This window comes from Pelecanus crispus, chromosome 4 (genome assembly GCF_030463565.1).
Source record: "Pelecanus crispus isolate bPelCri1 chromosome 4, bPelCri1.pri, whole genome shotgun sequence".
Taxonomy (NCBI): domain Eukaryota; kingdom Metazoa; phylum Chordata; class Aves; order Pelecaniformes; family Pelecanidae; genus Pelecanus; species Pelecanus crispus.
In genome coordinates, this window is record NC_134646.1 from 55,904,890 (window position 1) to 55,932,240 (window position 27,351).

At 36.7% G+C, this 27,351-nt stretch overlaps 1 protein-coding gene across 2 annotated transcripts in view; it reads left to right on the plus strand.

Moving 5' to 3' along the window:
* The window catches only part of CLOCK (clock circadian regulator), a 62,264-nt gene that overhangs the window by 16,253 nt on the left and 18,660 nt on the right, over positions 1–27,351 (plus strand). For both annotated transcript variants that reach the window (XM_075708788.1, XM_075708789.1), the window contains exons 4-12: positions 3,434–3,493; positions 12,986–13,100; positions 16,145–16,235; positions 17,965–18,024; positions 18,433–18,581; positions 22,825–22,916; positions 24,400–24,489; positions 25,966–26,086; positions 27,232–27,345. In XM_075708788.1, the coding sequence (XP_075564903.1) occupies positions 16,189–16,235; positions 17,965–18,024; positions 18,433–18,581; positions 22,825–22,916; positions 24,400–24,489; positions 25,966–26,086; positions 27,232–27,345 (673 nt within the window). In that variant the 5' untranslated portion in view covers positions 3,434–3,493; positions 12,986–13,100; positions 16,145–16,188. The remainder of the gene's footprint in view (positions 1–3,433; positions 3,494–12,985; positions 13,101–16,144; positions 16,236–17,964; positions 18,025–18,432; positions 18,582–22,824; positions 22,917–24,399; positions 24,490–25,965; positions 26,087–27,231; positions 27,346–27,351) is intronic.

Genomic DNA, 27,351 nt, shown 5'->3' on the forward strand with positions numbered 1-27,351 from the left:
TTAGTCTGTTTTTATTCCCTGCTTATATTCTTAAATTTTTAAAAATAGGAATCTTCTGATTTCTTTTATTTCATAATTTTTATATAGAGTTCTAAAATTTGTATACTTCCCACCCCACGTTTTGCTTGAGCTGCTCATCTGCGCAGAGAAAAACCCAAGTCCAGTGTTTTATTGTAGTCATTAAATAGGAGCAAGACAAAAAAAAAGAAAAAGAGATGGTCTCCACAGGTGTTTGCAGTTCTTATGGTCTTTCTGTGCATTGAGCTGTCATGAATCAAGACAGATTCTTACACCCCTGGACTGAACTCCTCAATTTGAGGTTGTGGGTGGCAGTTGTTAAGGTTTTGAAAATTTAAGTAATATTTAGTTGCCAATGTTAACTCATTTTATCTTGAAGTAACAGTTGTAAGCGTTCTCCCCATCTGTCCTGTGTAATTTTAAGTTCAGAGATTCCCCAAAATTTTGCACACTTATTGCTAGTGTAAAATCTACACATCTAAGCCAATGATTAGGACGAAACTCAGTTATATTTCTTGTTTATTAGATCTTTGTAGAGTCTAGGCCTTAGCTTTCAGCATTTTTTCCAGAAAATTTCCAAGATTCAGGTAAGATTTCTACTGATAGGGACATTTAAAACAACAGCCCTTTAATATCATCATAAAAAAATTCTAAGGTTGTAGCAGCACAAGTATCAGCAGCATTTTGGAGAACTTTATTTTTTGTATTAAAGCCAGTGATTTTTTTCACACTAAGTTATTTGTACTGTTATTTAAATTGTTCTTATTCAGTCTATTCCCTCATGTTGTAACTAGCATAAACATATTATAAAAGCATATTTTATTCTCCTAGGCTTAAGCATCTCTCCATTCATTTGTATAATCCTTTCTAAAAGAGTGATTATTACTGTCACGTGCGTATGTAGCACTTCAGCTAGCAAAACCCCAATGCATTAAGTAAAAACTGGAGTTTAGTACTTAGCTGCTTCATCTAGCAGCTTTGGGAGGAGGCCTCATTCAGGCAGGTACAAGCCTCAATTTAAAATGAAGAAAAATGTTGAGAGTCAAAATGTGAGAATTGTATGCCAGCAAGTTATGAAGAGTCCTCATTATTTTAAGTAATCCTGTCTTATGAATATTTCACTGTTACATTGAAGTCTATATTTCATTCTCACTCTTTTTACATATTTGTTAATGTGTTAGGCATGACTAAACTGTTTGAAGCCTTAATGTACGCTTAAATACAATACAGCTGTTTTCATTAGCTTGTTAGCATGTGACCTCAACATATAATTTAGATTAGATTCAGGATTTCGTGTGAATATTGATCGCTTTTGGAATCCCCTTCTTCAATACCAGTGTTAAGTAGGCGAGATCCTAGGTCATTGAAACCATATTCACAATCTTCTGATCAGAAGAGAATTGCCATTGAAAATAAAACCTGATTATAGTTTTACTTTTTGATAACTGATATATTAATTGAAAATTGGAATAGCTATAATGCCTTTATAAATACTTTCTTAATGTTACTTTTCAGGACCTAAGTGCTGGATGACCTAGGTCAGGTTCTGTTAATAAAGTGGGAAAAGAGCTTATTAGGCGTGGATTACCACTTTTGCTTTGATTTAAAATATTAATTGTAAAATACATCTAGCGCAACTTGATTTTAACTAGGTCCTACTTGCTAGTTCAGATGGCAGTCTTTTAAGCAGTGCTAATTTTAGCATCTTCAGTAATGACCTGGAAGGGAAGGTTCTAAATGTTTGCAAATAAAATATGGTGGTACTAATTTGGGAGGTGTTGAGAACTTGAGAGTGCGGAGAAGGCTTTGAGGGGCAAGAAGTAAGCGTACCGAGACATGTGTTTTGGTAGATAGAAACAGAGTGGTTTGATCATTCTGTGAAAGAAAAGCTTGAGAGGTGGTAAGAGAGCACAAGAAAAAAGCCAAGGAAAAGAGCTTTACAGTCATGTAAATGTAGTCAGTATGGTCCAAAGTAGTTGATATAATTTTGTGTTGCGTATTTTAGATGGTAAAAGGGACTAATAGTTCTCACATAAATAACTTTGAGGACTCATTTGAAACTTTTGAAAGTTCATATGGAAGTATCAGGACAGAATCTGAATTTCCAAAAGTACAAAAAGGAGCTGAATTTGTGACTTTCTTTTTCCCCAATAACATAATCTTGAAAATTCTTATCTCAAATACGGTAGAGGCAACGCTTAAAAAAGCTTGGCTTAGAAATTCCTCAGTTATAGTATGTTTTATGTCTTTCAGTCAATATCATGACCTTAAAATATTTTTGAAAGAGCTGCGGGAATGGGAAGTAATTGCCAGAACTTTTGCTGTGAGTGTTGAATTAGTCTGCAAGGTCCAGAAAGCCTTAATTTAAAAAAAAAAAACAATGCTCGAAGAGTAATATTGGCATCATAATTAATCAACTTAATTTACAATTAAATTGACTGGGCCCAACATTTTGAAGATCATGCTGATCTATCGAACAAGGAGTTTGTTGGTCTGCTTTGGCTCCTTCTCTGGTGACCCTCAGAAGGTGAATTAAGTAGATTTTTCTGGACTCGCTTAGCACAAGCTCTGAAAGTTTCTGCTCATGGCAGCAGCAAGCCACAGAGGAGGAGTGCATGCTGCTGCTGCTCAGGAGAAAGAAGAAAGACTTTGAACAAATTTGATATCTACATAAATTGATAATGTTTTAGAAACACAGAATACTAAAAACCAGTTGGTTAAATGTTACAGCTGTTAGTTCAAACTATGATTTTCCTTTTTGTTTCCATATATATAAGAATATATATGCAGAATGATTCCAGTAAAATTACGATAAATTTAGAGTTGACTTTATATGCTTTTTTCTGTTGTTGCACTGCTGTTTTTGCTTAGTTCATGCAATAGTATCCCTTTTGTTAAAATAATGTGCCATCTTTCCTGCCTGAACAAGTCCAATTATTGACTAAATGTTGGCTGATGTTCCATTTCCTTTTGATTCTTGCTTATGGCAGCATGGCAAAAGGATACCTAACATCTATCCCCGAAGTGGTTACAAAGTGTTCTGCAAAGAGTTTCCAGACAAGAAAAGTAAAGTCTTTCTGCCTTGGTTTTGACCATTCCTTAGCCAAGACAACAGTTAAGACATCTCCTCTCTGCACCAGTTGTAAAACTTTTTTGTCCTGTTCTGTCTTTTTTTCCCTCTCCTGTTAAGACACTTCTTGCCTATGTAATATGAAGGACTTGTCCTGTATCTCAGATTTTGCAATCACTGTAGTTCCAGTTGAGCCTGGATTGTTATATTGAAAGTTCTGACAAAAGAGTAATTCTAGTGTTTTGTTTAATGAAATTAAGTAGTAGTGCAATGCAGGGGTTTGGAATTCTATAACTATAGTATTGAGTTTTTATTTGATGTATAAACTTGCTCTTTCTGTAACAGGTAGTTGTATTGGAGGGAAAGACTGAAGGATCTGCTGGCAGACACCAGAATTTTAAAGAAGTAAGTCTTTACTTTTGTTACATTTTGTTATTCTTACGAACATAAGAGTAAGCATGCTAATACAGAAGTGTATTTTGCCAGATCTTTTTTGAATACGCTGAAGTTAGCATCCCCTAGTGTTTCCCTTATTTTGTTTTGCTCTGTTTTTCTACTACCTCAGTCTTTTTTCTTTTGTTATCACTTTCTGGTCTCCAGGATGATGTGCAGGACTTACGAGGGAAAGGGCTGGGGGGAGGCAGGGAGGAGGAGCTGCTTGTTTGGTAATTTTTGGCTTGGACTGTGCTTCAGTGTTGGAGCTTAAAATGTTCTTACTCTCTCATTTTATGGAAATGTGAGTGTGAAGTCTTACTTCTTTCTTTTTGAAGACGCTTTCCAGTGAAGCGCACTGCCTGCTCTGTTCTTCAGGCAGTCGAACAGTCCATTCTTCACAAAAGCTTTACAGAATAATTGTGCTGTGCGTGAGTCACCCGTGCTGGGAAATCTAAGCATCAGAAGCACTTCCACAGCTGCACAAATCGAGGATTGTGCAATCAACTTGGAAAAAAAAAAAAATTATGCCCATCACTAAATATTTTTAAAGTGTTTTATTTACATGTTTGCATTTCTGCATGAGATGGATAATTAAGTTTCAGATTAAATATTAGCTTTCTGAAACATCTGTCACTTGTTCTTGGGTGTTGCTGTTAGCAACTGGCTTATCTTTTTTCTAATATGTGTCCATTTGGTACACTTGCACAATTCTAAGAGTTACAAATAGCTGCTGTTGGTATAATATATATTGTTGGTATATATATATTCTTTCATTAAATTTTCTTAGTTTTGTGTTACTCATTTAGGTTAATACCCTTATATAAGTGTACTGAGGATCATCTTAAAACAGTCACAGTTCATTTCTAATTAACATGTTATTTGATAGATAGATTGATAACTACTTAGTAACATGTCAGGTGTATATACTCCTGTGCTTTACATTTTGCTTGAGTTTCCCATTGACTCTAAGGCTGAGTTCTGGATTTGTTTTCATATCTAGAAGTTGATCCATGACTCTGGATTAGTGTATATAAACAAACCTCATTCTGTCCAGAAATGTCATTTGTCACAGGTTGCCACATGAGATGCAGCAATGCATGGGAGAGTGCAGATGGTTCATTTAAATATGAAGCAGGCTTATCAAGTAGTAGCTACAATGCTCATTTCTTTGAGCACAAATTTGAATCTCGGTTTTCCTGATTTTGTTCTCTGGTTGTAATTTAACACACGCTGTAGGTCAGCATGAAATGACATTGCTGCCAAAAGATGTCTAACCTCGTGATTCACTGCTTCCCCTTCCTCTGTGCCAACACAGCTTTTGAGCAGCCATATGGTGAAACAAATTTAGTTGATTTAGCTGAATGAAACAATATTTGGGTTAGTTTTAGGCTGGACCAGATTTAGGCTGTGTTGACTGTATGATCACAGATACTAATGCTAGCAGAATAGAGGGAATTTAATATGGGTGTGGAAGTGAGTGGTCAAAGTAATGATCAAAGGCTAACATTATGAAAAGTTTCAGCTTGACTAAGGAGTTTGGTAAAAGTGCTTAAAAATATAAATAACTGTTAGGGTGTCAAGTGCCTAGTATCTGTAGCCATGTAGTTACTGGCATGGTCTGTGTATATATTGGTCTTGCTAACTTACGTGTGGTAATTCTTTGCCTGTGGACTGATTCGGAGGAAGTTCTTAGTCTGTTTCTCCCACATCCTAAGTGCGTACCTTGTCTATGAGTTAGGAATAAGTCTTTGTGTCCTCTTTAAAACAAAACCAAAACAAAACCCCAAACAAACAAAAAAAACTCCAAAAACTTGAATTCATGGAGTTGTCTGGCATGGCATCCTGCTTTCCTTCTGCCCCTTCCACCCCTTTTTAGCATGTGCACAACGAGAAGAGGTAAGATGTTTCTTGATGTCTGGATGTGTTAGATAATGGTATCTTAAAGGAATAAACTGTTCATATGAAATGGTTGTCCCGTAAAAGGTAAGGTGGATTATAAATCAAGCAAAACTGATTTAAGACTCATAGCTATATCCTTAAAATTTCTCCTAAATAGACTGTACAGGCATTGGGTGCAGAAATAACTTGTATTACTTCTTACAGACCCTCTTCACCATCTGTTGACTTTTTGGATTTCTGAAGATTTTAGAATGCAGTAGTGAGATATATAAAAAGTATATGTTCATTTGGATGTAAAAGCTAATAAATCTTCATTGGGTAGATTTTTCTGGTCTAGGATAGAATTTTTGAAAGATTCATTTGTGTGTATTTCAAAAACTGCTTTTTAGCTACCTTTCCCACCTCGCAACACACACATGCATACTAAAAGTCTGGCAGTTAAGGTGCTTGCCTAACGTGTAGGTTCATGTTTGTCTGCAAGATTAATTGTAGTGGATAGCTGAGTGTTTGTTTTTGTTGCAATAACAATAATTGTAAAGTCTCATTTTCTAAATTTAAACATGAGTTTGTATCAACATTGAGCAGCAATTTTGTATGGAATGGAAGAATAATTTACTTGGTGTTATCTTGCTTTGAATGTGTAATAATTATGTCTGTTGAATTTGGTAATGAATTTTCTCCAGGACAGTTTTCAAAAAATAGTTTACTTTCTATATCTAGACATTCTTCCCTCTTGTTATTGGGGTAGAGTTAAAACACCATTTAACTCCTTGATCTCTCTCATTTCTTAGTGAATTTTCATGTGTATTTTTCAGTGGAGGAATAAAGTGTTTAATTTTTTGTCTTTGGTTAGATTTATTAGTATTCTTAGTATTTATGCTCTGAGGAAAATGTGACAAACCATTTTAGACAAATTGTTGTTTAAACTAACATCTGTATCTGATAAGAAACATTTAAAATTGCTAATGCTCTGTTTCAGAAATATGCACATTTGTAACTGGATGAATCATTTCAAAGTGTTATTAACTTCAGGATAGATATCTTGGTACCACATTTTAAAGTGCTTTCCTTAAATTTCTGTTAATACTGAGAAATCATAAAGTGAAGAACTTTTTTTTTTGTCTGGTAACTTTATTCTATAGAAAATCATTGTTTTGTATGTAGCAGATAATTTTCTGGGATAATTAGTAGTATTCAGTGGGAATTTAAACTTTTGAGCACGTGTGTTTGGTATTCTTTCCCCTTTTGAACTTCTGAAAAAACCCTGTCACTTGCCTGCCTTCTCAGTTCTGTTTAAGAGGCTGGAAGAAAGAAACTGGGATTTTACTTGTTCATTGTAAAATATACTAAGTTTAGATGCCTCCTGTGAGAGAGAATAGCAGAATGTCCAGATTTTACACCATCTACAGCACTTTTTCCACAGCGCAGTGAGTGTTAATTTAGGATCTGCAGGTTGTTTCTGCCCAGAATCCCACAGAGACGTGAAGATTTTCAGTTTTGAGTTGTAACACTAATATGTTAGCTTCTCTTGATTAAAACTCACGTTGTGAAGTACTGTGGGGTATGGTTTTTGGGTTGGTTTTTTTTGGTGTGGTGTTTGGTTTTTTGGGTGGTTTTTTTCGGTTGTTTTTTTTTTTTTTTTTTTTTTTGGTAAGCACCATTTAAGGAGGCAGTAGGTATGTTTTTCAGCCAGGCTTGATTATGAGCTCAGTTGTATTTTAGATGTGCAAACACAATGCGTGCTCTTAAGTCTTAACCCATGGTTCCCTGTTACAGATCCAGCAGTGGCAGATGTAGTTAAGAGGTTTAGAGCTCCTCTTTGTAGAGGGGTACTGCTCCTCAGCTGTGCCAATTTTCAAAGGTACATGAAGCCACACTTCTTACTAAGAACAAGATAATAAAGATTGTATTTAAAACTGTGTGATATGTGGGTTCTTTTAGACACATCATTTCACAAATCTACTTCAGCGTGTGGCCGGAGCTGAAGGGGTGTGCTCCTCCAGTAAAAGCCACGGAAGGGTAGCAAGAAGCAGGGTGGAGCCTTATAAATAGTGGGTGCAAGTGGAATTGTAACATGTAGCCACAGTCTTTCTCTTGTACAGACTAGTTGCACAGGATTTACAAGCATTATTTCTGCCACACTTATGGCTTTGTTATTGAAGGAAGGAGATCTCCGGTAAGGAACTGTGAATACAAAGGACTGAGAAAATATTTTAAATGAGAATATGGAAGAATAGCAATTGCTTCTGATGGCCAGATCATTAAACACTGCCTTTCGAATTTGTCTTATAAACTTAATTAGGTTTGTACTCTTTCTAGATTATCCTTTACAGTTTTCTGAAACATGGAGAGCGTTCACTGACAAACTCTGAAAATCAGTATTATAATTACTTTCTTTTGATAATCTTTGTTAATAATTTGAAGGGAGTGCATAAACAACACCTCAGGTATCTGCAAATGTAGTTAATTTGGATCCTAGAAGACAAAGATAATACAAGCAGCCTGGAAAGGGATGGAGGAGGAGAAGAGCCTGGTAAGCGCTTCAGCACCTCACTGTCAAGGACCCGTTTTGTTAGAAGCCTGGCAACCTGCTGAGCACTTTTCCTGGTCACTCCCAGGGAGCTGGAGGGGCAGGCTGCTCCCAGGGGAGGGCGGCCAGGCTCTGGCAAGTGCTTAGGTGGCCAGCAAGTTCCTGGTGAGGAGGCAGATCTGGGGATGAGCTGAGAAGTCAAATCAGCAAGTCAGAGGCCAGATCAGTGGGGTACATGGCCAGGCATGGGCCAGGCTCCAGTGTAGCCCAGATGAAGAGTCAGAAGCTTCCTGCAGCTTTCTTGCACGTAGCTTTACTGCAGTCTGAACTAAGATTATAGCTGCACCCTGCCAGGGAGGGAGCTGTGGTCCCATCTCTGTGGTGGGGAAGGAGAAGAGTGGAAGGGTGGTAGCAGAACAGCTGGTCAAGCAGGGATCAGACCAAATGATCTGGAACAGAGACGTGGTGGGCAGGGGTGTTTCCTCTAACCATGAGCATGAGAGATGGAAATTGCAAATTGCCTTCAGTCCCAAGTTACAGAGCAAAGTTCTCTTCTGATGGCAGGACAGTCTAATACATGAAGAATGCAGGAGAGAATTGCTTTTTCCTCTAATCTTCATCATCCACGTTTCTATGAGGATATTATTTACAGTGACTTTTAACCAGAGCATCTTGCTTAGGTCCATTACCTTTGCAGGGAGTCAACAAGGACACATCTGTGTGACAAACTGTTTCTAAGAACATAACCTCTTTTTACCTCTGTGGTTGTTATATTGTCTCCCACTCATGGTGATCTGTAGGGTCTTCCAACTGCTGCTGTTTGTTTGGACTATGTACAGATATCTCTGTGGGCAAATAGTAGGCAGTCTTTCAGCTGCCATTGTAACTTGACTAAATCTGTGATATCGCTGACCACTACCACAGCAGGCTTCCTACCGGGCAGTTCATCTCTCCTGTAGACTGCTTGGACTTACCCCCTTTCCCAAAAGTCCCTCAGGAACAGACTTGAGACCAGATGAGTTATTCTGATAATGGCAACCCACACCACCAGTATTCTGTCCTACTGCTCTTTCTTCATCATGTTGCACACAGATGTTTCCTTGTCTACTCCCTGCAAGGGTCATGGACCTAAGCAAGCTGCTCTGCCAAAGCAGGCTACTTGTGTCCACTCACAAATTTTCCTATTAAAAGCCTATCTGGGATCAAGTTGTGTGGATATCTGTGCTAGAAGCAGCCCTCTCCTACTGTTTTCCTGTTAAGCAGGTGAAGATGTACACCTGCTGTTACAGTGCATTTATCTACAGAAAATGACATTTCTGGGATGTGTCAACTCTTCTGCACCAAGTACAGACCAAGATTACAGTTGGTTTGTTGACATGGTAGAGAAAAGGTTGCAATATATGACTATTGCCAGCTGCTAGAATAAGCGCTTCAGCTGCAAAGTTTGGACAGCATTTCTTGAAATTCCTTTCAGCCCTATCTTCTGTAATTTTTGTTTGTTTTGCCTTTTTTTTTTTTGAGGTAGAAAATGAAAGAGACATATGTCAGTTTTAAAACCATAGTATTTTAACAGATACCCTTTGATTAGTGAGAAGGGATCAATCAGTCATTACCCTAATTTGCTTTCTGTTGGTGTGTATACCATTGTGAGCAAAGGAGCAAGTATCTCGAAATCTGCTAGCTTGTTCCAGTAGGCCAAACTATATCCAGTTAGAGGGCAGGTAATGGTTTACCTATCCAAACATCTCTTGCTCTCTACAAAAGTCTGTAGTTACTAGAGAGGAATTAAAACAAAATAAATTCTTCCCCTTCTCTTCCCCTCTACCCCTTCTCCAAAAAAGAAAAAGCTAAAGAGAAAAATGGTTGGGCTGGGGGTAAATCTGTGAAGCAAAGAGCAAAATGGAAAACATGAGTGATAGTGATGTGCTATTCTGGGAATGGGGTAATGGGTGGATCTCAGCTTGCCCATTATGGTGGGATGTCCCAGTAGAGTAAAACTCTAGAAGTTCATAATCCAAGTTATCAGAAGCAAATGTTTCTTTGCTCCTGGAAAGGAGTATGAAGAAGGTTTATAATTATCCTCAGAATCTGTGTAATGAATAGTGTTTCTGGTGCTGTGCTTGTGTTGGGAGTTGGGTTCTGGCTCAGCTATTTGCTCACAGTGTCATTTTTCTGCTCCTTGGCTTGCTTACCCTGGTATGTAACTAGTGTTAGAGCTCTGCTGGGGCACCAGCTGCTGTGGAAGTGCAGGCTGGTGTGCTGTGATTTTGATTCTTTAAACAAGATCTTCTCTAAAGCTAATCCTCAGTGATTATAATAACTAGTTTGTTCCCCTGGCAAAATAGGATTGTGGCACAGAGATCAGGTTGTATTAAAGAAGTTAATCTATTTCTGTTTGCAGAAACTGTAGTGCTGGAAAACTGTATTGTTTCCTGTATTTTTCCTGTGATCTTTCCTGGGTGAAATTATTTGTCTTAATAATACGTGTCACCTTGCACTAATTCTGTCTGAGGGCTGTAGGCTGTAAAGTCACAAAAATATTACTTACAAAATCAAGACATCTATATAAAAATCTTTTTTACAATATAAGGGCAATACTGATTCTTCCTCAAAAATATTTAGCAATGTTACTGTTATGGTGAAGTGTTGGAGATGTAAGGGTTTCAGTCACTGACTATATACAAAATTAAGTACAGGCAACACATTGGCTATTGTCCTATCCATTTTTCAGTCCAGTCTTGACAGAACACGTGTCATGAGCCAGACTGCAGTGCAATTTCACAGTTTGTTCAGTCTTTGAATTTGTTGCTAAGATTTAATATTGCCAGCATGCATACCATTATTGACGATAAAATTGGACTGAAGTTACTGAAATTCTTTCAGTCTAAGAAATGGAATGTTTTAGCAGATGGTGTGAACTTTTTACTACTACCTTAGGTTGGATTGTGGCTTTTTAGCCTATGACTTATTCAGAACCTTGTTTCTTTGGCCAAGCAATAACTTGGCACCCAATAACATATTGCCTCTCCATGAGTGATAAGTCAGCGTAGTGCAGAAGTTGCAGTGTTGCTAGTTTTTTGCTACAGATTGAGCAATGTTGTGTATTAATAGTTTGTATATCCATGTATATCCATGGCAGCAGCTAAGGTTTTTGATTGAGGACCTCAGCTCTATTAAAGATAGTGAGTTTCTAGCCTTTTTGGTTGCAGAAAAGTTTGAAAACATGCACTGAATGTGTACAAAAGACATAGTATCTAGAGACAAATACAAATAATTGATTGTATTTAAAAACAACCTCATGAATTGTGGAGACAGACCCATAACCTTTGAACACTTGTGGCTGACAATGCTGGCGTGTAGGCGTCTTAACCTTTCTGCTGGCTTTTACACGCATGCCATTTCTACTGAGTTAGAGATCTATGTGGTTTTGGTTACAAAAGCTTTTCCACTGTGATTAGCTTTCCTTTTGGTCTGGTTTAAGCTTGCTTGTGTTCATTTATGACATAAACATATTCCTTTCCTCCTCAACTTAAAATCCCTTTTTGAAATATCCTTTAAAACTTCCTTTTTTTTGATTCTGTTTTAGACATTATCAAACACGGTTCTGTGCGTAAGTCCTGTGGTGTTTGTCTTAAGTACTTAGTTGTGATTTTTTTAAAAATGCACCTCGACATACTGCAGAGTTGAGGTCTAAAATTTTCATTAGAACTCTGTTAGGAGCTGGGTGAGAGTCGGCAGAGTTGGTCGACTCCAAGCAGTTTAAAAACACAGGTTTCATATTGCAGTCTCTGTAACCTAGACTTCCATGGGACTCTTTGTCACTATTAATGTTTGCACTTGTCAAACGGAACAAAACAAAATAGGAGAGGAGGCTGTTAAGCACCTAAAAAAGTAGGTCAATGGGCCAGCAGGTTATTTGGCCAGAAAAGAACGAGTGGCTTCACTGAATCATGCTGTAATTGTTTTTCTCTTGTTGGCAGATTGTTCTGCTGTGCTTTAACTTCCTATGTTAATATTTGCATCTGTATTTGAGCCACTTAAGAGCCTCTGTTAGGTGCAGGGGAAGGAGAAACTTAACTTTTCTAATCAAATAAAAGGTAATTCAGGTGCTTTCCGTAAAATCCATTAATGAATTTGAGTGGCATAAGCTTAGTTTTTAGATCCCAGCTTCCTTTTTAGAATTTAATGCGCTTTAAAATAACATTTTCCAGAACTGGTACAAGTACATTGTATAGTGAATACATTTTAAGAACAGTAAGCAAGTCAGACAGAAATGGGATAAAGATGAGAGAAAAAACTGATTTCATGTAACTTAAAAACGTGGAAAGTAGCGTGGTTCAAGGGAAGAAACTGTATAAATGAAATGTAATGGTATGAAGAGACTGGAAGTTGGTGATCACTTATACTGGTGCTGAGTTTTTTTATGGAAAAAGTGCATTTGTGATGTAACTTTGGAATACATTCTTGAAAGTGTTTTTGAAGTGGGTTTTGAAAGAAGGGGTTAATGACTGCGTCTGAGGGAGTAGCAATAATGCAGCTGGGCAACTTTGCTAGTTGCCAGCAGCAGCATTCTACACATTCTGGAGTCCTGAGAGTGGCATATTTGGAGACTTGGAGAGGAGAAGACATAACTGAGAAGGTCAGGAGAGGCCCAAGCAAGAGTTTCAGTGGAAAAGGTGTTTAAATAATGGTATAAAGATATGCTGAAGGTAGCTAGTGGAAGTGAAGATGTAGATGGTGTGGGTGATACCAAATTCGAAAGTAAAAATGATGTCAAGATTAAAGATAGGCATAAAGTGATAGCTTAAAGCAGAGATTAAATTGTGTCAGAATATCCTTGTCAAGGAGAAGAGCTTTAAAGCAAAGTGAATTCAGGTAGTGAAGTACTTGGGATTTTTTTAATAAGCAGAATATTGCATTTATAAATTACTCTTGTTGGAATGATTATTTCTCTTTTATTAAAAAAACCCCAAATAACTGATTGTTTTAAAACTCACTGATTTTAAAACTCTCTTTTTTTTTTTTTTTTTCAGTTCAGAATTTAATGCTTTTCTGCAGAAGAGGATACATCTAACTCTGCATTGTTCTTCAAAGGAACCACGTCTCATCCATAAACCTCACACTTTAACAAGTCCCAAAGTGTAAAAGGTAAAATTGTATTAATATAATTAATAAGGTTCCTGTGGCTTTCAGATACCAACACTGAAGGACTGAGTAGCAGTGCTAAGTGGTGTCTTTTGTTCTCCAGAACGCGACTGAATTTGAATCTTCGAAATAGATATAGTCGTTGATTTCTGTAGTGTTTGCTTTAAACTTGGCTGGTTTCATTGGAGTTATCTCTGCAGTCTTGTCCATTGGCATGTATAAGTTCATGAGAACGTTCAGCTTCTTGCAAATTTTGTATGCGAAGACAGAAGAGTCAGACCCTGAAAAGAAAGACACAAATGCACTACAGGTGCATTTCCTGTAGTCTTTTAAGTTCTTCTAGCTATTTGTCTTAGATACCAAATCTAAATTGCCAGTTCTGACATAGGATCTGTATACTGTCATAAGTGAATGATTTTGTTGAATTCTAGAAATTGAGTGCTTTGTTAAAGTGAAAATAATTGACTTTTTGTCATGGTTTAACCCAGCTGCAACTAAGTACCAGACAGCTGTTCGCTCACTCCCCACCGGTGGGATGGGGGAGAGAATAGGAAGGGTAAACGTGACAAAACTTGTGGGTTGAGATAAAGACAGTGTAACAGGTAAAGCAAAAGCCATGCATGCGAGCAATGCAAAACAAGGATTCATTCCCTACTTCCCATCGGCAGGCAGGTGTTCAGCCGCCTCCAGGAAAGCAGGGCTCCATGGTGTGTAACGGTTACTTGGGAAGACAAACACCATCACTCCCAACATCCCCCCATTCCTTCCTTCTTCCTGCAGCTTTATATGCTGGGCATGATGTCATATGGTATGGAATATCCCTTTGGTCAGTTGGGGTCAGCTGTCCCGGCTGTGTCCCCTCCCAACTTCTTGTGCACCTCCAGCCTACTCGCTGGTGGGGTGGGGTGAGAAGCAGAAAAGGCCTTGACTCTGTGTAAGCCCTGCTCAGCAGTGACGAAAACATCTCTATATTATCATCACTGTTTCCAGCACAAATCCAAACCATAGCCCCATACTAGCTACTGTGAAGAAAATTAACTCTATCCCAGCCAAAACCAGCACATATTCAAACTCTCATTCTGCATAACGAAGATGTCAGTTATGTCATGGGTGAAAGTTTTCTGTATTTACTTGTACATGTATTTTCCTTTGGCAGATTAAGGGAACAGTGTATCATTTTTCCTACAGAATTTCATACTACTCTTGATCCCTATAATGTTAGGTACCAAATTCTTTTAAAAATTAACACAAGGCTAAAAGTGTAATTAGTGTATACTATGTAAGCTAAATGAAAACAAGTTTCTAATTGGTGTCTTGATTTTTAAATTTAATTCCATGCCAGTGATGGTAGTTTGCTTTCACTGCTGAGCAACCTGTCTATTGTTGCGTGCTTTTGACAAAAATTTAAACAAGCACTTTTCATAATTTACTTTCCTCATGCCATTTCTGGCTGGTTTGCAAATAGTGCAACTCCATTACTTTATAAAACTTGGCCAACTAATTTGGGGAATTTAATTTGTCAGTGTGGCCAGTGCAGTTATTTTGAAGAACTGGAGTGAAAGAATGGTTTGCTTCCAGTGTGTCTTCGGAGCACTAGATTTTGGAGAACAAAGGCAAGATGAAGTTGGGCCATATTAATTGAAGAATTGGGTAAGAGGGCTCATTGGACATTTGGGCAAAATCACATGCACATCTTGTGATGCGCCTTGAAAGAGATTGTTCTGCAGTACAGCTCTCCCATTTAGTTTGCTGCTCCACTCAAGTTACGAAACTTTGTGGGCAAAAATACTGGTCTTGTGAAGCAAACCTGCATAGTGTGTGGCTGTTGTAGACTCTGAGGCAGTTTGGTTGAAACATAAGCTTTCTTCCTCAGTTTCCCCATATATTAAAAAACTGGGATAAGATTTTCCTGGAACATTTTGCAGACTGTCTGGATCATGGAGTTGCTGCCGTATTTCTTGTGGTATTAACACTGCAAGTTCCACTGGATTTGGCAGTCTCAGAAACAAACAAATCCTTCCTTCTCAGAAACTGTGAGTCACTAAAGTGACTAAAACCAGCTCCTTTGAAATAAATGCAGTGCCTTTTTACTGTTAAGTGTGTAACAGTAAAAATTCCTGAAGATCTGCAAGTTCAGCTCATGTAAAACTTCTTGCTGCATGCAGTTGTTCCTTAATCACTGACAATGTTACAATCTTGCTGCTCCATTTGAGCAGCCTCTGACAACTGACTTTTCTATATCAAAGAAAAAGGTTTAATTGTATTGGTTTACGTTTGACTTTCAGCATTTCCGTAACCCGTGTAATTTTGTAATTTTTGGGTACCTAAAAGTAGATACTTGTTGAATTAAATACTTATTTTAATTTTATATTCCTTCTCTCACGATTACTATTTCATTCATATTCTTTATTCACAATCATCTGTACGGCTGGAAACCCAAAAACTTCCTGCTGAAACTTTGTAATGAGTAAGTGACTGTTTTAAGAAATAGCCGGGTTAACTTTCTCACAGTATGGAGATCACATTCTAATATGTATCTTATAGTTATCATTTCACAGGTATATTAAATGTGCTCAACAAAAAAATATAGTAAGAAATAAATTATAGCTGTAAAATACTATATCTCAAATGCTTTCTGTTTGCACAATTTCTAAATAGAATGCATTACTACTGAGGAGTGTATTTTACATCTGTTCAACCTTCAAAATTATGAGAATCTTTTTGGTAAAAGTTAAAATAAAAATTAAAAGCTGTATCAGAATTCAGAGTCAGAAAAAGGTTTGTATTGGTTTAGTCCAGACTTATTTATTGTGGCATTAAATAAAACAATATTCTTTTGAACTCTCTGTCATGTGAAATGAGATATTAAAGTCCAGGTTATGATGGTAGTGGAGACTGCATTAGAGGTGAGAGGGCAGAGCAGAAGGTTGGAAGAGAGGGGAAGATTAAGAGCAGCTTACAGAGCAAATGAAAACTTCAGTGTGCTCTAACGAAGAACATGTTTGTTCCTCCGGAGTCACATTTTGATATTTTTTCTTCTCTTACAGGCAAACGTACAAATGTCTACCACAAGACTAAAGTGTGATATGTTATGTTTTTTACCATAAGCACCCATAAAATGAGCTCCATTGCAGACAGGTACGTTAATAGATACTGAGAGTTTGGGGGGAATTACTGTTCAGTGCTTTCTTTAATAATCTTTTTCTTACGGTTAATATATAGAGATTATTAATTTATGCAAAAAATAAGAGGAGTGAGTTTTTGGCTATTTTCGACGAAGTTATTTTGGTAGTTGTTAGATGCGTAGTTTTGTAGTCATTGGAAATAGGGGGTTTTATTGCTTGAGATGAGTCTTAAAATGTATTACTTGTTTTCAGCCATGGAACAGCATCCATGCAAGTTGAGCAGATTTTTAATGTTTACTTGAATTTTTTTTTTTTTTTTTAGTACTTCAATATTTGATTAAGGAAAACAAATACATTTAAACAATTAGTGATGCTGCAGATGATAGTAAAGTGACCTGCTAACCTATTTCAAAGGAAAAGTAATAGCTGAGACATGTTTTCTACTTGATTCCTTGAGCTGGAGTTTCTTAGCAGCTTAGGTGAACATCTGTCCTTAATATCCTGTGTATTACCATTTTTGAGACTTCAGGAAATGACACTTGGATCAAATTTACAGAAAGTAAAACCCGATGGAAATACGTAACAATAAAAGCAAAGGGTGAAACTTCTAAAATGCTTGTCTGACTTGTCAGTTCTTTTAATGAAGTTTTGTGGCATTTCACTGATACTTCAGCCTTTTGAATATATGAATTCCTTTTAAAAGCTTTATGTTTATGTAGTAGCGTACAAAGTAATTACTTCGTGACATCACTGCTTATCATAATGTACAATTGCTTGATGATTTATCAGTTATAAATCAGAGAGATGAAGTAAGCTTTTTAGAAAGATGGTTACTTGCCTTAAGGGAAGGAAACATTAGGATAAAAAATCAAGGGTGGACACAGAGGCCTATGTGGACAGCACTAAATAGACTGAAAGCAGACAGAAGTTAGAGAAATAAAATGTGAAAGTCTGTTATACAGCAGTTTTGGAAAACAGACAAACAGTTTTGACTTGACTTTTAAAACAAAAGGAAATGAAACAAGGGTGTTCTATGAAGCACACTGAGGCATCTTCAAAGGAAAACACGTTCTCATTTTGGTAGTCCAATACGTCTTTAGAAGTATGTGGACAGTTGTCAAGCTGAGGAAAAGTTATGTGATACTTGGTGAGGAACCAAATATAATGAATAATTACTGTTACTGTTTAACATTGATATTAATTGTATATTTGTAAATTTACATACACGGATGAAGTATAGCATATTCCTCAGCCCTCTTCCATTAGTAATACTTCAGTATTTAAGAAAAATTTACTTTCTTATGATAAATATTTCCAATAATTGGAATAGAAGTCCCCAGTAAGAAAAAATAGATTATGTATGTCCTCTGTCATGTTTCAGAAGGGTGAGGTAATGCAAATAATCAAGAAGATAGAAAAATAAAATTAAGTAGTATTCAATTGAGTGTTTGCATAGGGTTGTAAGTTCTCGTTAGAAGTAGTCTGAAAATCCTTTGAATTGTGTCAGAAATATAAGGTTTTTTGCTTTCTCTTTAGTAAATGTGCTACAAGGAGAACTTACAGCAGTCTTATAGCTTCAGGTTATTGATGATGGTCCTCGTGAGACATCACAGTAAAACAGCGCTTTGGTTTCTTGATGTAACGGAGATGGTGAATAATGAGCTCTTCCTTCCCCCCCGTCAATGTGATTGGACTCCACAGGAGAGAAATTTTACACTCCAACGTTTGTTTCTTTTTTTCAGAAATGATGGAAGCATTTTTGATGGGCTGGTGGAAGAAGATGACAAAGATAAAGCAAAAAGGTAAGTTTTAAAGTTATTTAAAGCTAAGAAATGTCCTATACTTGCACACTTCAACTTAACAGGGTGATTTCTAAACAATAAAAATATGATTCTTTTATAAATAACCATATTACTCAACAGCATTTCTTTTACTGTTATTCTTCAGATGTGTGTTTGTAACTGTGGTTCAATGATCTGTATTTTTGTAAAAGGGTGCTTTGTTCCAAAGGCTTAGCTGCACCCCTCCATGAGAAGGAGGAAACCACTCTTCCAAAATGGTGTCTGAGATATGGAGTAGGTCTTTTTTTGATAGTTCTCACAGCAGAAATTCATAAGGGGCTGTTTGCATCAGGAACCTGGCAGTAGTATGCAGCTTATTATAAGAAAGTTTCATAGTTGTTATAAAACATTTGCTGTTTTGTTTTTCAGAGTGTCTAGAAACAAGTCTGAAAAGAAACGTCGAGATCAATTTAATGTACTTATCAAAGAGCTGGGTTCCATGCTTCCAGGTAATGCTCGGAAGATGGATAAATCTACTGTACTGCAGAAAAGCATTGACTTTTTACGGAAGCACAAAGGTAATTATTTGTAACAATAAAAAATATTTGTAAATTCTTAATTTTTTAAAAATTATATTCACCTAGTATATAAAACATTAACAATTTTGCAGTTTCTTTAAGGAAATTGTCAAAAAAATTTAAAAAGCTCCTGAAGAAAGATATTCTTAAGATCATAATTTAGGTAGCAGAGATAGAACTATGTTTTTGCTAATATTTTGTAAAAGCCAGTACTAAGGGGTTTTTTTGTCCCGTAGTTGTCAAAGAAATCTGTTTCATAAAGAGAAGCATTTATTTTTGAAATAACCTTGAAGTTTTTTGTTCTAGGCGGATGGAGACCTTTAGAATATAGTTGCTTCATAAGGCACAAGTTGTCAAAGTTTTGCTTCACAGGAAAAGTGCTGATCCATTTCAGTGGAATTACTTGCTGGAAGTACTTATTTTGATATTTAGCTAAGACTGGTTTGAACAGTTGGTTTGTTTCTCCAAGTTCCACATAAAGCAAGATAAATCACTGAAAAAGCTAGTCCGAGGGAACTTAATGCTCCCTCTCTTCATGTCAGGTATCTACACAACTGGCTGCTTCAGCAAAGATAGTAAAGCAATAGGATATTGTGGTCTCCAGCAAGTGTTATTGGGTAGGTTGATGAGAGAGGGTGGCATGCAGTGGGCATACAAATCAGGAGCATGGACATTTTCTTTTTTCCTTTTAGCTGGGAAAAAAAATCCCAGAAAATCTGTAAATTTTAGCTGAACTTTCTAATTTTCAAGACGTATCCAGTGATGTATAAGCCAATGAGCGTGTGTTTGTTGTTTGGTAAACCGTCATATGGAATGTCAAAAAGATTAATATCTTTGGACATCCTTGCTATGTTTTGTTTCTCTGGTTGTTTGCATCAGCTGATGGTGGGATATAACCACATATGTTTTACTGGAGTTCATTACAGATCGTTATTTCTGTCACGAAAAAATTCTTCCACCAAGCGTACACTTATTTATGGCTGTTTGATATTTATGTATACAAAAAATCCCTGTTTCTGCTCCTACACTTGTTCTTAATGTGGCACCTTGTGGTTCACGCTGCCAAAAACAAGATTAAAAATTCAAGAAAAAGAACTCTTTTGCTAGTTAGCCTATTTCCCTGAGTAATTTCTGACAGAAAGGGAGGACAAAGGAAGCAGCTATAAGGTTATAAAATAAAATAAGTAAAGCTATTAAGTGGATAGATAGGTGTGTATTTATCAACAGTATGTGTGTGGATTTAAGGTATGTTAAGGTATGATAAATATTTTTCCATGCCCTAGCATGCCTCTTCCATTAGTGTTATGGTTCAGGTAGCACCAGATGTGTACTAAATAGTGCCATTAAAAGGGTAAACATAATTAAAATGGAAAGGGAGGGGGGAATAATTTGTGTGAGAATTCATAGTTTGGGGTTTTTTTTTGCCAATTAAATATTGATTATGCTGTTTCAATTCTCTGAGACATGTTTGTCTCATAACAAAAAGAAAAGCAGTATGAAGGCTCCTTTTCTGTGAAAGTCAGTTCTGTAGGTTCTAAGGCCTTTGTGAAAATTGGTTCTGTTTCAAAATCACTTAATCTTGTATTGATGATTCCTATCATAAAATATAGAGTGTAGAATGAACACGTGTCAGCCAGCCAGCAGTGCCAGTCATACTTTTTTCTTCAAAGTGCTTTCTGAGATTATTTTTTTAAATTATTACTTTTTTTTTTTTTTAGGATAAAGGGGGAAAAAAGCAGCTCTGGAGATGGGTGCCTTTTAGGGCATGGAGCTTTTGTCCTTCACCTGGTGGGACAGAGTGCAGCTTTGTGTGACTGCAGATACCATATTAAGGTCTCTAAAGCTCTGGCTGCCAGTGTCGACTAGCATTGCTCTGCACTGGTTTACATTAAAATGTTTTGGACTAAATGTTGGCAAAGATCAGAAGCATATTTTGCCTCCTGAGGTGTTTGGATCTGTTACAATAAAGCAGTGACTCTAGCAAAAAATGAATTGTTCAGCACTGATTAGCTGCTTTATTGTTGAAAATCCTACTGTGTTCAGCCCAGGTTTCGATTAACTGTGTTGCTTCTGGTTCTTTCTGGACCATTTCCACATTGGCCAGGCTTGGTACTCTGGCAGCAGCTCCAGATGAGCTATCTGACCTGGTTATTGGCCAGTGTGGATTCTGTTTCTTGTTGGGAAAAAAACAGCAGGCTAAACACACTGAAATTATATTACTGAGAGCTTCGCCTTGGCTAATACTGCCTATCATATTCCTTTGAATTTGTAAACAAGAAATATTTGAAAATTATGAAATACTGAAGAATTTCGTTACTTATAATTGCAACTAGTAGACTGATAGTCATACAGCCCACAGATAAATGCTACGGATCTTGGCCCAGCTGGCAATTTCTTTTGCGGATGCTCAGTGCTGATGCAGAGTTGCTTCAGATCCAGGATTTGAAGACTGGTGTTTAATGTGCAAGTTTGATTATGTTCCTCTGCTATCTAGCTCAGGAACGTGACCTCAGTGCCATTTATCTTTGAATGCAACCTTTTGGCAGAATTTTTAGGCATTTTTCTGAAGTTACCAGGTGAAACAAGTTCTTTCCGTGTTACTTTGGGTCTGTTTTCCAGTATCTTAGTTGTTCTAATTATGGGAAATGTAAAAGAACACCTGTACTTGTGGTAAGGTAATTCAGAATGGTTCGTTAAAGGCATGAACTTCAGCTTTTCTTTAGTGTAAATCCTTTCTACTGCAGAAGCCAGACTGACTTTTTTTTTAATTCTGAAGTAGGATGGTTATATGGACCAGAATGAGCCGATGAATTGGTCTTTTCCAGTTCTGAAGTGGAGATTATCTGTGTCCTGTGGACTGAATGCATTAAGTTCCTTGAATTTTGCCTCTACTTTGGTGGCAGAGCTTTTCATTTCTGTGTCCTTTGACTTGCCCCTCAGTGTTCAATATATTTATTCTGACCGAAAAGTTAGATTTGGGGTTATACTTAGGTTATCCTTATTCTCCAACCCACTCTTACTGCTTTGTGATACCGTTTCAAAACAGAGAGCAAAAGCCTGATCAATTTGTCTTTTGTGAGATATGATCATTGGAAATTCTGGTCCATCTTACTTGTTGATATTTTTTCCCCTCTCCTTGCAGCTCTCCACTTCTTGCCAGTTTCTTGCATGACGTTGCTGTTGTTTACTGTTCTTTTAGTTAAGTCTAAAGCTCTTTCGTAAAGTTTTCCCCCTTCAGTCTGGGAACCAAAATTCTGAACTGTTCCAGCCCTTTGCATATTTAACTCAATTCCAGGTTTTCTGTGCTCTCTGAGCCATCTGAATGAACAAACTAGCTTATGGCCTTTGTACAGACTTGTCCTTTAGAAATCAAAAGCCTTAAAAGCATGGTTTGGTTCTTTCGATTTGTCTAAACGCTTGATTCGTGATTACTTGTTCAAGGTTGTTCTTGCAACCAGTACTTCTGTAATGCCCTTGTTACTCATCAAAACTGAAGTACTACGCAGTCTTGCATTGTTTCAGTTATCAGTTGATAAGGAAGCATCAGCTTTCAGAACCTGGGGTCTGGCTTTGCTTGGCAGCCATTGTTTCACATAGGTATGGGAAGTTTATATATTTTTCTTAAGTCCTACAGGAATCTCTGTTGAAAATTCATCTGTGTGTATGAATCGGACAGTAATTCTGCAGTGGAGTCTGTCATACAGCTCTTAACAGTCTTTGTTGAAAACCTATTCTTTTTTTAAAGTAACCTTATTTCTTTACAGGAAGAGTGGGAAGAAGAGAAAGGACAGTGACAATTTTTAGTGCAAAGGTTAGAATGACCAGGATTGGCCAAGATACTTGAGGATTAGGCATTTTAATGACCTAAACTGATCAGGAATTTTGGCTTCCTAAATCTTTGAAAACAACACTCTCAATAAAACATTTTATTATAGTCTCAGAGGAAAGAGTATTTTTCCATGTTAAAATCCATTATGTACTGTCATTAACTTCAGCATAACCTTGAAGCATGGCAGGATTGTAGCACAAACTGGTAGAAGGAAATAGAAGACAAATCTGATTATGACACAGGGGAGAAGACATTTATTTTCTTTTAACAGAATGACATCTATATATAATGAATGAATAACAAAAGGAGACTGGAGAACCTTCTGCTGTTTTCTACTGTGTATATGTAACTTAGTGGGAAAATAATGGCTTTGGGTAGTGTGAATCCTTATATTGTATATATGTTTGATTGTAGAAATTACTGCACAGTCAGATGCCAGTGAGATTCGACAGGACTGGAAACCGACATTCCTTAGTAATGAAGAGTTCACACAGTTAATGTTAGAGGTATATTATTTCTGTTTTTCTGGGAGAAGAATATTTCCTTGCAGGGTGTCATTCCATGATGAAATTTTTCAGTTTGATGACATAACTTTTTATTTTCATATTTTAATCATAACTATACATTTTCACGAAGATAAACAGTCAAAATTCCTATGTAAGCGGTGTAACAAAACAATTTTTCTTTTAACTGCATTTTCAACTACATAAAACATTATAACAGAGCAAGTCCACAAATGAACATATTTACTGTCAAAGTAAAGTGGGTATTTTAAATTGTCAACATAAGGAAGGTAGTAGGTAAATAGAGAATTATTATGCATAAATTAAAATCTTAATTATAAAAAAGGCTCAACACATCCATGTAACTTGTGAGCAATACTGTGTTTAATTTCTTTGCTTGTTACGCTTTCCAAAAATGGTGTGTGAGCATTACTTTGCTAAAGAAGATTACATGAATAGTTGGATTACTACTAGAAATAAAATTTCAGTATAAGCATCATTTCCTTGGAAATGAGGATAAGTCATTTGTGTCTTGTTAGTGAAACAATTTCTAATGATACATAAATGGAAAATATTAAAGTAAATGAACAAGCACTTTTTATTTTCATTCCATAGTTAAACCTTTTCTTTGAGGCACAGATTTAAAAAGTAAAAAGTTCTGATTTTCTGTACTTACAAAATTTTCAAAAAATCCTCTCTGGTGAATTTGCATATTTTTCCCAACAAGTTAGTAAAGTAGTTGCTTCTGGTTTTCAAGGGTTTTTTTCTGGCTGTTTTTGGTGTTTCTCAAGTCCTCTTAAAAAATATGTGTCCACAACTAGTGAATGTAAAGCTAGAACAATACGATATAAGAAATTTTTTCAAAGATGTGAGCTCGAAAATTTCCTATTTAGAAATGCAGTTCTGTCATGCTTTATGTTTGGTAGCATTCAACTAAAAGATAGTTGTGTTGTGTTCAGGGGAAATAAGTTTGAGTTAAGTAGAAGGTAAGGCAGTCAGAACTGTATTTCACAGTTTTCAAGTCTCAATAAAATCTTGCTACAAGTTTCTTTTATTGAGATTGGGAATATTAAGATTTTAAATACTAAAATTAATTCATTTCACCACCTCTTTTACTGCTGTTCTCTTAGTTTTTCCACCTCTTCTTACTTTTGTCTCTAGCTCATTTTTCTGAGTTTTCTGATGTTTAAAATGATGATGGAATTAAAAATAACAGGCAGCAGAGTGGCAGATGGGGGAAATAGTGGCTAGCTGTATATGACTTGCTTCTGAAACCACAGACGATTTAAGAACAAAACAGTATGGGAATTGTAATGCTCACAGTGTAAGAGCAAGACTTCAGAAGTTTTAGTAGTGAAGGGCATTCTCATTTTTATAATGAACGAAACTAAAATTGGTCTAAATTATTTTCCATGTTGAATATAGCTTAACGTTTTTAATATGCTCTGTTTCTTTTTATTTAACTGCCCATTATGTTTAATTTCAGGCTCTTGATGGTTTTTTTTTAGCAATTATGACAGATGGAAATATAATATATGTGTCTGAAAGTATAACTCCCTTACTTGAACATTTGCCAGTAAGTACAAATTGCTTTCTGTAACGTATCAGTTTGTCTATGGATGGTGTTCTGCTATGAGTACTAACTAATTGTTAGCCTTTTTGGCATTATTGAACAGATCATGTATGCTTTGTTCTAATGCTTCTGCTTTTTCTTCAGCGCACCTCCTTTCTGCTGCTCTGTTTCCTAAATTAAACGTTTCCTTTGGAAGTACAGAATGCAGTCGGCACTCTGTTAGGCAGGATTATGAAGTGCCAGGCTAGCATCAGTTTCTCTTCAACATGACTGAAGTAACACAGTTGACTGCAGGAAACCCTTTAGAGTTCACACCTATCACAGCCTCTACATGAGTCAGAAGAGCATTGCTAAAGAGCTATATCCTTGGAATTTTTTAAACTAGTTTTTTACTCCTTTCTTGCCAAAGAACTCTTGTAAGAAATACGTTGCGGCTGGTTCTGCTTTTTAAGCTAGGTACATACTTTGGGTTTTATCACATTCACTCATCCTTAATCTTGGTGGCATTGCTCAGTGGTAAATTTAACATTCTAGTTTTTAAAGTTACCTTTGAATTAATGTTATTCTGAAATGAGGCAAATTAGTACTCAAAAATGTAAACAATTGATGAGTGAAACAGTATGTTCTTTCTACAAGAGAAGGACCAGTTATTGCTAAAGGCTAGTTGTCTTACTGTGATAAGAGTATTTTGTAAAACTTGGAGTGGCATATTTAAAAAATTATTCTGCAAAATATAAATTCCCCTAAGGTATGCATGATATCAGCCTGAGAATTTTGAGAAATGTACAGGTAATTGTGATTTTTTTTTTTTTAAAGAAAAGTAGAATTTACCAAGTTCTTGGAGGCACATTTGTTCTTTGGTTTTAGGTGTGATTTATATATTCTAAACATACATTCTGTGATTTTCTGAATACTTAATCAAATGCATTTATGCATATAATCAGTTGTTCAGTTGTACAATTTTATTCCATTCATCTCTATTGTTCCCAGTTTTGTGTACATAGTTGCAGAACTGATTATAAAATGTAGTCATAAAATCAATTGCAGTTGGTTATAATTATTGGCAACATAATAACCTGTTTGATGTAGGTAGGGGCTGTCTTTTGTTCCAAGATATCATTTCAATGTATTGGATGCCAGTGACAGGTTACAGTGCCCTAGAACAACACCCTGTAATTTCTAATTTTATTTGGAATTGTTGCATCCCAGGGAGGTTAATACAAGCTCCTTTGTACTTTAATGTTTATGGGTATCTGCTGCGTTCGTGGTGTTCTTCGTTAAATGGTTTGCAGTGTCAAAATTAAGACAGATCAAAGTGAGATTTTTTTCTTGCAAAATATTCATGTGTATTCCAGCAGGTGGCTTTGTTGAGTCAATAATGTTCTTCTGAACTGTGGAACAGTTTTGCATTAAAATAGTAGGCTTGTGACATTGTATGCCTTGCATTAGTTTAATGCTTATTAAATCTTTTTCTTTCAGTCTGATCTTGTGGATCAGAGCGTATTTAATTTTATCCCAGAGGGGGAACATTCAGAAATTTATAAAATATTGTCTTCTCATCTGCTGGAAAGTGATTCATTGACACCAGAGTACTTAAAATGTAAGTACTTACTGCAGGTTGACCCTGGTAGGCAGCTCAGCACCACAGAGCTGCTCGCTCACTCCTCCCAGTGGGATGGGGAAAGGATCAGAAGGGTGAAAGTGAGAAAACTTGTGGGTTGACGTAAAGACAGTTTGCACAAGCAAAGCAGAAGAAGGAATTACTTCACTGCTTCCCGTTGGCAGGCAGGTGTTCAGCCATTTCCAAGAAAGCAGGGCTTCATCATGTGTAATGGTTACGTGGGAAGACAGACCCCATAAGCACAAATATCTCCCCCTTCCTCCTCCTTTCCCCAGCTTTTATTGCTGAGCACAGTATCATATGGTATGGGATATCCCTTAGGTCAACTGTCCTGGCTGTGTCCCCTCCCAGCTTCTTGTGCACCCCCAGCCTACTCGCTGGCAGGGCACCGTGAGAAGCAGAAAAGGCCTGTGCACTGTGCAAGCACTGCTCAGGAATAGCTAAAACATCCCTGTGTTATCAATGCTGTTTTAGTCACAAATCCAAAACACAGCACCATGTGAGCTGCTGTGAAGAAAATTAACTCTATCCCAGATGAAACTAGTAGGGCAGTTGTGCTAAAAATAGTCTGCTTCGTATCACATGTGATCAGTTCTTTTCTTCCAGTGTTGTTTAAGCAGAAACACGGGTGAGCCCTGAAGAACAGAAGCACCTTTTTGTGGGTTTTTCCCCGCCCCCTGAAGAGCAAAATTTTCAGTGTTGCATTGCATTTCACTTTATGATTTTCCCATGTATTAGAAATCTTCATCTTGTTTATATAGCTTCTATTTAGACAGTTGTAGCAATTGACAAGAATAAAAACATAGCAGCCTAGTGGGTTTTGGAAGTGCATGCTTTAGTAAACTTAAGTTTAGGGCAGCTGCTTCTTTAAAATAGCTCTAGTTTTCAGGGGGTTTCCATATCATTAGCATTCAGGCCCTTCATACACAAATTCTAAAGGAGTTCTCCTTTTCTTTGGGTTAGTTAATATCACACCGCTTAAAAACAGAAGCTGTAGCCATTTGTAATCACAACACTTACAGTGTCTCAATAAGTATGCAGCTTAATTATTCCTGCTTTCCATTTCATGTTGCCTGTGTGCTTCATCAAGCATGTAACTATTAATTTGTTTATTCTTTTCTCAGCAAAAAATCAACTAGAATTCTGTTGCCATATGCTCCGAGGAACAATAGATCCAAAAGAGCAACCTACATATGAATATGTAAAATTCATAGGAAATTTCAAGTGTTTGAATAATGGTAAGT